The 15,036-nt window shown below is 37.5% G+C and overlaps 1 protein-coding gene and 1 non-coding gene across 2 annotated transcripts; one reads left to right on the forward strand and one right to left on the reverse strand.

Moving 5' to 3' along the window:
- Positions 1-10,095: 10,095 nt before the first annotated feature.
- LOC111794553 lies at positions 10,096-11,275 on the reverse strand. Its single transcript, XM_023676625.1, has 2 exons — positions 10,477-11,275; positions 10,096-10,421 (listed from the first exon to the last, which is right to left on the reverse strand). The coding sequence occupies exons 1-2, from the start codon at positions 11,273-11,275 to the stop codon at positions 10,096-10,098; spliced, it is 1,125 nt and encodes a 374-aa protein (XP_023532393.1).
- Positions 11,276-11,291: 16 nt separating this feature from the next.
- LOC111782942 lies at positions 11,292-11,397 on the forward strand. Its single transcript, XR_002813241.1, has one exon. It is a non-coding gene; the product is annotated as a small nucleolar RNA R71 (small nucleolar RNA).
- Positions 11,398-15,036: the final 3,639 nt, after the last annotated feature.

Below are 15,036 nucleotides of genomic sequence, written 5' to 3' on the forward strand. Positions count from 1 at the left end.
CCATCTCAAGTTGATCTTCCGATGGTGCTAGCACCATTTCCTTGAAGGTGGTGTGCTAAAAAAATTGTAGGTGAAGCAGTTGGTTGATGGCTTTAGGGCTCCAATCAACTATTTTTCTTCTCACTAATGTTGTGTACCCTTCCACTTGATCAATATGTGCGTAAAACGCCTTCAGTATCGGCACTATAGCTTATTCCCTTTAATGACAGAACATCTCCCACTCTAGATCGTTGATGGCGTTAAGAAAGGATTCCGAAAATGTAGGGTAGAATGCTGGAAACCTTCTTTCCACCAACATTACTCTTGACTTGAGGAGCTCATACCTGTTGTACGCCTCCTCGTTTGCGATTATTCCTTTTTGTGTTGGGAGGTTCTCCATTTTGTTCTTGCCCTTTTTCTCTTCGTTTTGAACCGGTGCCCATTAGGAAGAGATCTTGATTTATTCTTGTAATTCATCATGTTGCACTTCTTCCTTCCCTCGCACCATTTGTTTTTTTTTTTTTTTTTACATTAAATTGTTGTAGTTTTTTTTTTCTTTTTCTGTTTGACAACAGATTGCTGTCAAGTTTTCCTTTCTCTTGTTTAACAGCAGATTGTTGTCATCTTTTGTGTTGGTGCTTTGACTTGAGGTTTCGTGAGAAAGTGCACAACAATTAGAACAAATTCATGCAAATGAGGGAGAACACGGTACTTTATGGCAGCATACACTGAAAGAGAATAACTTTGTCACTAATCACAACCTAGTATGTACCAAGTGTAGTTAACCTCCTTACTGCTTTGAAATTAGCCTTTTTAACAACATTAGAATCCTCCTAATTCATCTACCAAAAATTGGCTACTTCCTTGGGGCATGTGAATCATTCATGATAAAAACGTAAAATAAATCTAAAAAAAAAAACAAAAAACTATCATTCTAAGACAAGTGAAGATAACTATTTAAAAACGACTATAAGTGCATAAATAAAAGAAGAAGGAAAACTAACTTGGCTTCCCGGGAGTTTGTTACCTGTTACTACCGTTCTTTGTCAGCTACCTTTTGCCACAAAATGTTTTATTTTTCAGCCTTTTAAGCTTAAAGAGACAATGCCTCTTTTTACTTCTCCATCCAAATATGGCTTCAGTCTCTGTCCATTCATTGTGAAAGGTCTCCTTTCATCTCGATGTTTTATCGTTATTGCCCCATAGGGAGTGACTTCTTCAACTATAAACGGACTGGACCATCTTGATTTTAATTTTCCAGGGAATAATTTCAGCTTGGAGTTGAATAGCAACACTCTTTGTCCTTGGTAGAATTCCTTGGGTCTAATTTTGTTGTCATGCCACATTTTTGTTTTTTCTTTGTACATCTTAGCATTTTCGTAGGCTAGGTGCCTGAATTCTTCTGACTCATTTAACATTCGCCTCAAGTCTCCATCTGTTGCATAGTCAAAATTTAACTTCTTTAATGCCCAAAATGTTTTATGTTCCAATTCTAGGGGTAGATGGCATGCTTTCCCAAAAACTAGCTTGTAAGGAGACATTCCTAAAGGGGTTTTGAAGGTTGTCTGGTATGCCCATAATGCATCATCAAGTTTCATCGACCAATCTTTCCTTTCTGGTTGTACCACCTTTTCCAAAATACTTTTAATTCCTCTGTTGGAGACCTCTGCTTGTCCATTGGTGTGTAGATGATAAGGTGTTGCCACTCTATGTTTTACATTGTATCTCTCTAAAAGACTATTCATCAATCTGTTCACAAAGTGCGTTCTCTCATCGCTGATTAATGCTCTTGGTACACCAAACCTAGTGAATATGTTTCTTTTTAAAAACTTGAGTATGGTCTTCCCATCATTGGATGGATAAGCTATTGCTTCCACCCACTTGGACACATAGTCGACAACCACTAGAATAAATAAGTTCCTATAATGGCGGAAATGGTCTCATAAAGTCAGTGTCCCATACATCAAAAAGTTCCACTTCTAAAATTGAATTCAGGGGTAGCTTTTCTTTTTACTGATATTTCCCGTCCTTTTTCATTGATCACAACCCTTGCAAAATTCTTTTGCATCTTTGAAAATTGTTGGCCAATAGAAACCCGATTGAAATACCTTGGCTGCTGTCCTTTGCCCTCCAAAATGACCTCCATACGGAGATGCATGACATTGTTCAAGAATTGTTGGTATTTCGTTGTCCGAAATGCATCTTCTCATTATGCCGTCTCCACATTGTTTAAAAAGAAAAGGTTCATCCCAAATGTAACTTTTGGATTCGTGGAAAAACCTCTTCTTTTGTTGATAATTTTTCACTTCGGATAAGATGGCACAAGCCAAAAAGTTTGCTATGTCTGCATACCATGGAGTTGCTGTCATTCTGCTACCGCTGTAACTGCTCCTACTGCTATAGCTGCTGCTACTGCTGTTTATTCCAAGCCACTGTTCATCTGAAAATGCATCATCAATTTCTTTGCATACCTTTTCTTCCATGTTCAACATTCTAGACAAGTGATCCGCTGCATGGTTATTAGCTCCTTTCGTGTCCACGATTTCTATCTCGAACTCTTGTAACAGTAGAATCCATCTAATTAATCTTGGCTTGGCATTCGGTTTCATCATTAGGTGCTTGATTGTTGCGTGGTCAGTGTGCACTTTCACCTTCGCTTGAAATAAATAAGCTCTGAATTTTTCAAAAGCCAATACTACAACCAACAATTCTTTTCCAGTGGTTGTATAATTCACTTGAACCTCATTCAACGTTTTACTTGTATTAAGATATGATATTTGGAGATATATTTTAATAATTAGTTAGGAGTATATCTTAGATATTTTGAGAGTTGTTAGTAGTATATTTTATGTTAGATTTGATTAACAGTATATTTTATCTTATTTACAAGATTTAGTTAGTTATATATTTTTTCTCATTTTTAGGTATTAGTTGATAGTTTGTATCCTATTTAAAACGTGGTAAACATTAATGAAGATCATACTTTCGATCCCAATTCTATTTCTATTTCTCATTCTTAACATGGTATCAGAGCACCGATCTTGGTGTTCTTAAATATAAAAATTTCTTTTATGGTGGAATCAGCCAAATCCAGCTTCAAAATTTCGGATGTTGATTTAACACATCCTGATTATATTCATCACTCTGATCAGCCAGGATATTCACTTGTTCCAATCAAATTAAATGGAGCAAATTACAAATCCTGATGTAAATCAGTTATGCATGCTCTTATTGCCAAGAAGAAAATTGACTTCATTGATGGCACAATTGAAGAACCGTCTCAAGATGCAAATTCAACCGAATTTGAACTCTGGAATCAGTGCAATAGTATAATAATATCTTGGTTAACTCATTCCGTTGAAGCACATATCGCTAAAGTCATTATTCACGCCAAGACAACTCATCAAGTGTGGGTTGATCTTCACGAACAATTCTCACAAAAGAATGCTCCAGCAATTTTTCAGATACAAAAGTCGATAGCAATTTGGAGGTCTCTATCATATTTCTTCATCTCCAATCAAATCTTCAGCTCATCAAATATCACAGTCATCTGATTTGTGGCATTTACGCCTACGTCATCCTTCTTTTTCTCGTTTTAAATTTCTAGCTGATCAATTGCATCTTAATAATGCTAGTTATTCTCATAACTATAGTATCTGCCCGTTAGCAAAATAAACTAGGTTGTCTTTCCCAAGAAGTTCAATAACAACCCATTCTGCTTTTGATTTGATACATTGTGATGTTTGGGGACCACATAAAATTCCTACCCATTCTGGTTTGCGTTTTTTTCTCACTATTGTTGATGATTTTACTCGATGTACTTGGGTTTTTTTAATGCAACATAAGTCAGAANATTCGTTCAAACTCAATTGCATACTACTATCAAAATAGTTCGATCAGACAATGTGACTGAGTTCCTATCTTTGCAACCATTTTTTACTTCTTGTGGCATTGAATTTCAGCGCACTTGTGTCTATACTCCACAACAAAATGGAGTCGTAGAACGCAAGCATCGCCATATCCTAAATGTAATAGCTAGGGCTCTTCTCTTTAAGTCATAGGTTCCACTTAATTTTTGGGGAGAGTGCATTTATGCTGTTTATCTTATAAATAGAACGCCATCACCATTGTTATCTAACAAGACACCCTTTGAAGCACTCTACAAACGACCACCTACATTTCATCATCTTAAAGTTTTTGGTTGTAAATCTTATGCAACTATAGTACATCCTAAGCAAAAATTTGAACCTAGGGCAACTCCTTGTGTTTTCGTAGGATATCCTTGTGGTCATAAAGGTTACAAGTTGTATGACATGCAATCTCACAAATTCTTTATCAGCCGTGATGTCAAATTTTGTGAAGATGATTTTCCTTTTTCATCAGCTTCACAAACTTCGACATTAGCTCCTTCGACTCCTGTTGTACCACTTCATGATCCATCCTACTCAANCCTCCTATTCCTTCACCTACTACTTCGTCGTCTCCTCCACCTTCTGTTCCTTCTCTAGATTCACCCACTAATTTTAATCCTATCCCACCTGATATATCAGTTCCACTCCGACGTTCTACTCGTACGTACTAAACAACTGCCAGCTTGGCATAAGGATTATGAGATGTCTTCTGGAGCCAATCATTTAACCTCTAGCTCAAGTCCCGGCACTGGCACCAGGTATCCCCTTCATCATTACCTTTCATTCTCTCGTTTTTCTCCTACTCAACGTGCTTTTCTATCTCTTATTACATCTCAGACAGAACCTAAAACCTATGACGAGGCAGTTGGTGACCCATTATGGCAGCAGGCTATGAATGATGAAATTGTAACTTTGGAACGTAATCATACTTGGTCTCTCGTTCCTCTACCACCTGGTCATAAAGCTATTGGTTGTCGTTGGGTGTACAAAATTAAATACAACTCTGATGGTTCTGTTGAACGTTATAAAGCTCGACTCGTAGCAAAGGGATACACTCAGGTTGAAGGTATTGATTACACAGAGACATCTTCTCCTACAGCGAAACTTACTACACTTCGTTGCTTACTCACTGTTGCTGCTGCCCGAAAATGGTTCACCCATCAGTTGGATGTTCAAAATGTCTTTCTCCATGGTAATCTAGACGAGGAAGTCTTTATGTCTTTACCACCAGGTCTTCGCCGACAGGGGGAGAATACAGTATGTCGGCTCCTTAAATCTCCTTATGTATTAAAATAGGCTTCTCGCAATTGGTTCTCCATATTTTCTATCACTATACAAAATACAGGCTACACTCAGTCCAAAGCAGATTACTCTTTATTTACTAGGAGTAGAGGTACTTCTTTTACTGCAGTTCTAATCTATGTTGATGATATTCTGTTGACAGGCAATGATCTCAAAGAAATTCAATATCTCAAGACTAGTTTACTCAAGAAATTCCTTATCAAAGATTTAGGGAATTTGAAATATTTTCTAGGCATTGAATTTTCTCGATCTAGAAAAGAAATTTTTATGTCTCAAAGGAACGAAGTATGCTCTAGAAATCCTTCATGACACATGTCTTACAAGAGCACGTCCAGAAAAATTTCCTATGGAGCAAAATCTGAAACTTTCTTTAACTGAAGGGGAGAAGTTGAATGATCCAAGTAAATACAGACGGTTGATTAGCAGATGAATATATTTGACCGTTACTAGGCCTGACATAGTTTATTCAGTTCGTATGCTTAGTCAATTTATGCATGAACCAAGAAAACCACATTGGTTGACAGCTCTTCGATTTCTGAGATACATCAAAGGTACTCTTGGTCAAGGACTCCTACTACCATCTGAAAACAATTTAAGATTACAAGCATATTGCGATTCTGACTGGGGTGGTTGTCGAACTTCCAGACGGTCTATTTCTGGATTCTGCATTTTCCTTGGAAATTCAATTATTTTTTGGAAGTCTAAAAAGCAGACTAATGTGTCCAGATCATCAGCANTTAAATCTCCTTATGTATTAAAATAGGCTTCTCGCAATTGGTTCTCCATATTTTCTATCACTATACAAAATACAGGCTACACTCAGTCCAAAGCAGATTACTCTTTATTTACTAGGAGTAGAGGTACTTCTTTTACTGCAGTTCTAATCTATGTTGATGATATTCTGTTGACAGGCAATGATCTCAAAGAAATTCAATATCTCAAGACTAGTTTACTCAAGAAATTCCTTATCAAAGATTTAGGGAATTTGAAATATTTTCTAGGCATTGAATTTTCTCGATCTAGAAAAGAAATTTTTATGTCTCAAAGGAACGAAGTATGCTCTAGAAATCCTTCATGACACATGTCTTACAAGAGCACGTCCAGAAAAATTTCCTATGGAGCAAAATCTGAAACTTTCTTTAACTGAAGGGGAGAAGTTGAATGATCCAAGTAAATACAGACGGTTGATTAGCAGATGAATATATTTGACCGTTACTAGGCCTGACATAGTTTATTCAGTTCGTATGCTTAGTCAATTTATGCATGAACCAAGAAAACCACATTGGTTGACAGCTCTTCGATTTCTGAGATACATCAAAGGTACTCTTGGTCAAGGACTCCTACTACCATCTGAAAACAATTTAAGATTACAAGCATATTGCGATTCTGACTGGGGTGGTTGTCGAACTTCCAGACGGTCTATTTCTGGATTCTGCATTTTCCTTGGAAATTCAATTATTTTTTGGAAGTCTAAAAAGCAGACTAATGTGTCCAGATCATCAGCAGGAGCCGAGTATCGAGCTATGAAAAATACTTGTTTAGAGTTAACTTGGTTAAGATATATTCTTCAAGACTTGAATGTTACACTATCCGAACCAGCATTATTATATTGTGATAATCAAGCAGCATTACATATCGCAGCCAATCCAGTTTTTCACGAACTTACGAAACACATTGAAATAGATTGTNGGAGTAGAGGTACTTCTTTTACTGCAGTTCTAATCTATGTTGATGATATTCTGTTGACAGGCAATGATCTCAAAGAAATTCAATATCTCAAGACTAGTTTACTCAAGAAATTCCTTATCAAAGATTTAGGGAATTTGAAATATTTTCTAGGCATTGAATTTTCTCGATCTAGAAAAGAAATTTTTATGTCTCAAAGGAACGAAGTATGCTCTAGAAATCCTTCATGACACATGTCTTACAAGAGCACGTCCAGAAAAATTTCCTATGGAGCAAAATCTGAAACTTTCTTTAACTGAAGGGGAGAAGTTGAATGATCCAAGTAAATACAGACGGTTGATTAGCAGATGAATATATTTGACCGTTACTAGGCCTGACATAGTTTATTCAGTTCGTATGCTTAGTCAATTTATGCATGAACCAAGAAAACCACATTGGTTGACAGCTCTTCGATTTCTGAGATACATCAAAGGTACTCTTGGTCAAGGACTCCTACTACCATCTGAAAACAATTTAAGATTACAAGCATATTGCGATTCTGACTGGGGTGGTTGTCGAACTTCCAGACGGTCTATTTCTGGATTCTGCATTTTCCTTGGAAATTCAATTATTTTTTGGAAGTCTAAAAAGCAGACTAATGTGTCCAGATCATCAGCAGGAGCCGAGTATCGAGCTATGAAAAATACTTGTTTAGAGTTAACTTGGTTAAGATATATTCTTCAAGACTTGAATGTTACACTATCCGAACCAGCATTATTATATTGTGATAATCAAGCAGCATTACATATCGCAGCCAATCCAGTTTTTCACGAACTTACGAAACACATTGAAATAGATTGTCATATAGTTCGAGAAAAGTTACAAGCTGGAATCAACAAACCGTGTTATGCCTTGACTAAACTGCAATTGGTAGATGTTTTCACTAAAGCATTGGGAAGACATCAGTTTGATTTTTTTAAGGACAAGTTGGGGGGGATTGACATACACTCTCTAACTTCAGGGCAGTATTAAGATATGATATTTGGAGATATATTTTAATATTTAGGTCGGGAGTATATCTTACATATTTTGGGAGTTGTTAGTAGTATATTTTATGTTAGATTAGATTAACAGTATATTTTATCTTATTTACAAGATTTAGTTAGTTATATATTTTTTCTCATTTTTAGGTAATAGTTGATAGTTTATATCCTATTTAAAATGTGGTAAACATTAATGAAGATCATACTTTCGATCCCAATTCTATTTCTATTTCTAATTTTTAACAGCTTGCATAATAGATAGGATGAAGTACCTTCCCCTTTTCTGTCCTGACATTGCCCCCACAGCATGGCCACTAGCATCACACATAAACTCAAATGGTGAATCCCAATCGGGTGTTGACATTACAGGAGCTGTGGTCAGCGCTGTCTTTAATACTTGGAAGGGAGCCATGCATTGTTTATCAAAAACGAATTTTCTATTTGACTCCAATAAACTACACAACAGTTTTGCAATCTTGGATAAATCTTTAATGAACCTCTTATAAAATCCTCCATAGCCCAAAAAGCTTCTTAAGCCTTTAACTGACGTAGGTGGATTCAATCTTTTGATAGCTTCTATCTTGGCTCTATCAACTTCTATTTCTAGATCTTGTGGCCTAGCACTATTCCCTTATTGACCATGAAATGACATTTTAACCAATTCAGTACAAGATTCTTCTCTTCACATCTTTGTAGAACCTTCCCCAAATTGCACAAACAAGTCTCAAAAGATTCTCCATAAACCGAAAAGTCATCCATGAATATCTCCATAAATGTTTCTACCATATAAAAATGGCCATCATGCAACATTGAAATGTTGTTGGAGCATTACATAGTGCAAAGGGCATTTGTCTAAAGGCAAAAATTCCATATGGGCATGTAAATGTAGTTTTCTCTTGATCTTCTAAACTGATTGTAATTTGATTGTATCACAAATAACCATCCTAGAAGCAATAATGTGACTTTCCAACAAGCCTATCAAGCATTTGAACAATGAATGGTAAGGAAAAATGATCCTTACGTGTCGCTGTTTAGCCTTCTACAATCCATGCAAATTCTCCATCGATTCACTATTCTAGTGGGGATCAACTCATTATTCTCATTTGCCATTACTGTTATCCCTCTCTTCTTCGGAACATATTGAATAGGACTGACCCAGCTGCTGTTTACAATTGGATAAATTATTCCAGCATCTAGCCATTTGAGAATCTCCTTTCTAACGACCTCCTTGATCATGGGATTTAATCGTCTTTGTTGCTCAATGAATTTAACTTTTCCTTCCTCCAATTGTATCTTGTGCATGCATAGTGAAGGGCCAATTCCCTTTATATCCGCCAATGTCCAACCTATCGCCCCCTTGTGCTTCTTTAATGTTTCTAGGAGCATATCCTCTTGAGCCGGAGATAGTGTCGCTGAGATGATGATGGGTAGTGTCTTCTTGTCACCTAAATAAGCATATTTAAGGTTAGGAGGTAGTGGTTTCAAGTCCAGCTGCGGTGATCTCTCAATAGATGGTCTCATCGGTGAACTCTTTCTTCTCTCACATTCTAATGACTCAAAAGTTGTGCTGAATTCACCTAAAACTGCTAACTATTCTATTCTGTCATTCTAGCTGCTGTCTTCTTCCTGCTCGCTTTTCCCATCATCCCATTCCTCGGTCGCTGGTTGTTCTGTCAATTCATATACTGGTGAGTATCCTCTGTCACTGCTAGATATTTCATGCTATCATTGATATTAAATTCAACTTTTTGGTCACCCATTCTTAACGTGATGGTTTCTTCGTAGACATATACTAATATTCTTCCGGTCTTCAAAAATAGCCTCCCCAAAATAATTGGTACATCATGATTGGCTTCATAATCTAAAATGATAAAATTTGCAAGAAATATGAATTTGTCAACTTGACTTAAGATGTTCTCAATCTTTCCTTCGAGATAAGTGATGGAACTATCGCTAGTTGTAAGGTGACTATAGTCGTTCTAGCCTCTCCAATCCCCAACTTCTTGTAAATGGATAGAGGCATTAAGTTGATGCTTTCTCCCAAGTCACATAATGCTCTTCCTAGCTCCTTTCCTCCAATTGATACGGGAATAGTGAACGACCCAGGGTCTTTCTCCTTTAGTGGGATCTTGTTCTTCAATATTGCACTACACTCTTCATTTAGTGACACCATCTTAAATTCTTCAAATTTCCTTCTATTGTACATCCTTCAAGAATTTCACATAATTTGGCATTTGCTTCAAAGCTTCCACTAGTAGTATGTTTATATGAATTTCCTTCAGAATATCCATAAACTTCTCAAAATGGACTTCCTCTTTCTTTCTTTTTATTCTTTGTGGAAAAGGAGGTGCTGGTGTGTATGTTCTGCTCTCTTGTCCAGTTGTTTGCATTTTTGGCTGCTCCTCAATTTCTGCATAATCCTTGTTGTGTTCTTTCTGTACAGCAGGTTCCTCATTCCTCTGCTGTGTATCAGCAGTTTCTTGGGAATGGCTGTCACCTTGTTCTGCACTTTTTTTCTCCCCTGCTTGGTATTTTTTTTCCACTTCTCAACACTATTGCTTGATATTGCTCTTTGCCTTCTCTTTTTGGTGTTTCGGTGTTTGCTGGCAGCTTCCCAAGAGGCCTATTTCGTAACTCAGTTGCTAATTGACCTACTTGAACTTCCAAATTTCGCAATGAGGCTTGTTGACTTTGTATCACGACATCATTTTTAGCCATATATTCCTGTATTAGGCTTTCAATAGATGTTCCCGATGTGTATTGAGCTTGGCTAGTTCCTTTCCCTTGGGTGTTGACTTGTTGAGAATTATAAGCTAGTTGATTTTGTAATCCAAAACCCGGAGGGTAATTTGCTTTATGTGGCATTTGTTGGTTGGATGAGCCTTGTCCCTTCCATAAGAAGTTTGGATGATTTCTCCACCCCGGATTATAAGTATTTGAGAAGGGATTATTTTTCGAGTTGCCTTGACTAGCTTGATTCCCGACATAGAAAATTGAGGCCGAATTGCTTGGACATTTATCAAAGGTGTATTCCTCTCCACAATATACACAAGATTCGGCTACTGTCTGGTTAATTATAGCAGCTGTATGGACTGGTGCTTTAAACATGGAGTCTTGTCCCAACGCTAGATTTTGTAAAATATTAGTCACTGAAGCTAGTTGAGCTTTGATAGAAGACAAAGCATCAACTTCAAGTACTCTTTGAGTCTTATTTCCTTGATTGCTTCTCACATCGGCCCATTGAAAATTGTTAGATGTTATTCTCTCTAAAATCTCATATGCTTCATTGTATGTCTTTGACAAAATAGCTCCATTGGCGGAAGCATCAACTACATGTTTAGTAGCAATATTTAATCCATGGTAGAAAGTCTCCATTTGTATACAATGAGGTAGTCCATGGTGAGGACACTTTCTAAGCATCTCCTTAAATCTCTCCCAAGCTTCACTTAGTGTCTCATCTTCAAACTGTTGAATAACAACAATCTCATTTCTGAACCGTGCGTTTATAGTGGGTGGAAAATACTTGATCAAAAAATTTTCTACTAGACTATTCCAAGAATCAATTGTTTCCGGTACTAAAGTATTCAACCATGATTTAGCACCATCCCTCAATGAATATGGGAATAAGCTCAATCTAATCACGTCTTTATCCAGTCCTTGGAATCAAAATGTAAGGATTCGAATTTTTGTTTTATTTATTTTACATTTTATGCTAAGATTTTATTTTTGCTGCCAAAACGAAAAGATATTATGCTGCATTTATTGTCGCTGGAAAAGGTATGATTTCTAGCAAGGAAATTACTGCCTTAATGTAAAAGTCATAAAGACCTTTTATATTCCCATATACAACTCTCCTCCTTCCTTGAAAACAACTTTTGCTCTCCAAACGTTTAGGGTTTTCGAGGGTGTCTGAGAGTACGGAAAAATCGAGAGGGTTAGCCAGGAAAAACGTGTGAGGTGGTTCGCTGGATTTTCTTCGGTGAGTGGCCGGAGGGAGAAGCGACCGAGGCTATCGGTGTTCACTATCGTTGCGCGTCGGTCGGAATAGGCGAGGGGTGTCGTCGCATCGTTGGAATCGGGGTTGTGACGTCGTCGTTGGCAGCGCAGCAACGATTAGGGTTTTCGTGAGATTTCGGGTAAGGAAGACGAAGGAAAACGGGTCGGGTTCACGTTCGGCCTCTGGACCAGCCCACGGAACGAACGCGGGCCCTGTGCGTTTCGGCCCAACGCGGACGCGCGCTGCAACCTTGGTCTCAGCTCCGCACGCGTGCTCTCAGCTCGGCTTGACGTGTACGGCAGCTCGGCTCCGTCAAATCCCGCAGCTCAGCTCGGCGGCTTAATTGGTCGGCTCGGCAGCTCAGCTTGGTGAATCGGTATCACTATAATATATCGATTCCAAGGTTTTTGGCCCTTCCGAAGCCGTTTCTGCCCTTATTTTTACCATCCGAGGTCAGTATGGCTCCTAAACGTTAAAGACAGATTAGGTCAAGGGTTTTTTTGATAAATAGCATGAGGTTTAGCTAGGGTACCTTATGAAAGGTTCTAAATTTTTATGTGGTTATCATAGGACATATTTAACCGCTGGGATTAGCTCGTTGTGAGTGACTTCAACCAAGACCATCGAGGTAAGTGACCTTACTGTTGGAGTTAGCTTTCTACGTGTTGTATGATGGTGCGTGCCCTGTGGCCCCTGCATGCACCATATTTTATGTGATATGATTATGTGATGTATAGATTGTATTGACCGTAGATTGTGTATGTTATGTGACGTATGAACTTGTGTTGACTGTTGACTGTTTATGTTATGTCATGAATGAGATGTTAGTATTGTATGCCATGAATATGTTGATTGATGCCATAGATACACGTAGAATTATCGAGTCATGTCATGAGATGTTTATGCAACTGGAATGTTTATGTAATATGCCATGTAATGTAAGTCATGTGAGATGCCATGTGATGTAAGAAACGTAAATGCGATGTTAGCACTGCTTATGTAATGCCATGTTAAATATGTTAAGGGACCTCATGCATATATGTATGTCACGTGCATCGGGATTCTTCCCCTTTATGATACGAAAGAATGAAATACGATATTTATGTTCGCCATGATATCATGCGGGCCCTTTTCTGTTCTATGGTGTCCGGCTACGTGTAACACGTTGTGCCCGACCAAGTCAGGCCCAGGGGGTATGTATAAGAGCCCGCCTGGTGGGTTCATGTACACGTACATGGGCCATGTGTGAAGGAGTACCACACATCCAACCCTACCCGGAATAGAAAAGCGCCCAAGGCTATGAAAAGTTTATGAAAAGTTAGGTCCCGCTCATATGTTGCATGTGTTTGCATTCCTAACCCCAACAGTGGGGTGACTTACTGAGTATTTCATAAAATACTCAAGCCACGTGCTACCTACATTTTTCAGGTAAAGGCAAGGCGCCAATGTACGGTTGACGGCGGAGCTGAGGCCACCATGGAAGTTGGAGACGGGATATTTTTAGGAGTTTACTTTTATTAGACTGTTTTAAGTTATAGGATTGAGTATCGTTTTATTTGGATTTATTTTGGATTCAGTATTGAACGTTTATTTTCGTAGTTTAGGTAATGTTTTGGATTCATGAATTTTTATGAAAGACTATTTCAAGGTTATTTATGATGAGCTTCCGCTTAATGAGATAAGTATGCATGGGTGACGTCACTAATTAGGTTAAAGAAAATCAGGGGCGTTACACAAAATGAGTCGCTAACTCCCAAAAGTGACTTTAGGTGTAAGTGAGGATCTTTCGACGGTAATCCATGAAATTGCCCAATGGTTTACAACATTTGAAACATCACGGGTTTTAGCTCAAACGTGGTTGCTTGCATTTTGGGTCTAATAATGCACGGATTTAGCTCTTCCACAGCTAGGTGTGCATATGCTCGGATCGCTCTTTCTCTGTCATCTGCTAAATTTATGGCATTGGCAGTAATTCTTTCTTGATTAGACATCATCGCTGGATTTTCAAACTCCCGATTCAACTGGGCTCTAAGTTCTATTTGCTGTATATTCTGTTCTATCATTTTCTTTTTCTCCTTCAACCTTCGTCTAAATGTTCTCTCTATTTCAGGATCCAAAATAAATTCCAAACCTGTAGGTGGGTTCATACACAGAATTCTGCATCAGTAAACTCAATTCTTCCGCTAATACAATAGTTGAAAATTCAGCTTACTATGGCTTCTTGTTGGCTCTAGCTCACGAAAATCTACAACAAGTAAAATAACCAAATTAGGTTCCCCGGCAACGGCGCAAAAAAACTTGATCGCTTGTGGATGTATATAATAAAATGATGTAAACTTCACAAGAATAAGTGAAAGTGTACACTACCACAAGTAGCAAGTAATAAGTAAATTATCGATTCCACAGGGAATCTATCTTTTTGGTTAATTTTATCGCTGGAAATTAAGTGAGTTTTTGGGTAACATTCAAATGGGTGGTGGTGATTTTAACTACTTAAACAAAACTAAAATAGAGTGTCACTGGTGTCGAAAAACAGAAAATGATGAGAAAATCAACTATAGTGAGGAAGGTTTGGCTAAGAGAGATTAAATAGATAAGTTGTTGAGTTTTGTGATAGATTTTAGTTCCTTTTAATATATTCTCAAGCCCACTTCCGAGGGTCATGAATGGTGATTATCTCGTTAAAATGTTGTCACTTGTAGCCTAACGAAAAATGTTGTAAAAATCACCCAACAACGAAAATATTTTTTTGTATTTTTACCGCTCATATGTTTTAAAATAATCAAATTTTAACTTTTATCACTATTACTTTTAAAAATATTGACGGAAACATTGATTTTAGAAATGATGCGACTAAGGTTTTCACATTACAGTTTGGCACTATCTGACCCTTATTAAATGCTACATGGTTTGTTTCTTCTTAATTTTGACTTTGGTACAATTTCTTGTGAAAATGCAATGACATCAAATTTTCACCAATTGTAGCTTGACAAAAATATGTCACTTAAATTAAGTCTTGTAGCGAAACTATTTTTTGTGTTTTTACTACTCATGTGTTTCAAATTATCAAATTAGTATTTTTGTCACTTTAACTTCTTGACCATATCTCAGTTTTTTTCTTTTTTTCTCTTTTTTTTTT

Source organism: Cucurbita pepo, chromosome LG01 (assembly GCF_002806865.2).
Source record: "Cucurbita pepo subsp. pepo cultivar mu-cu-16 chromosome LG01, ASM280686v2, whole genome shotgun sequence".
Taxonomy (NCBI): domain Eukaryota; kingdom Viridiplantae; phylum Streptophyta; class Magnoliopsida; order Cucurbitales; family Cucurbitaceae; genus Cucurbita; species Cucurbita pepo.

What these genes read in the sequence shown, in the direction of transcription:
- LOC111794553 (XM_023676625.1), bottom strand. Translation starts at nt 11,275, where the DNA reads ATGGAGACTTTCTACCATGGATTAAATATTGCTACTAAACATGTAGTT. An exon ending in CGAAACACCAAAAAGAGAAG is followed by an intron (nt 10,422 to 10,476) that starts GCAAAGAGCAAT and finishes AATACCAAGCAG; the next exon opens with GGGAGAAAAAAAGTGCAGAA.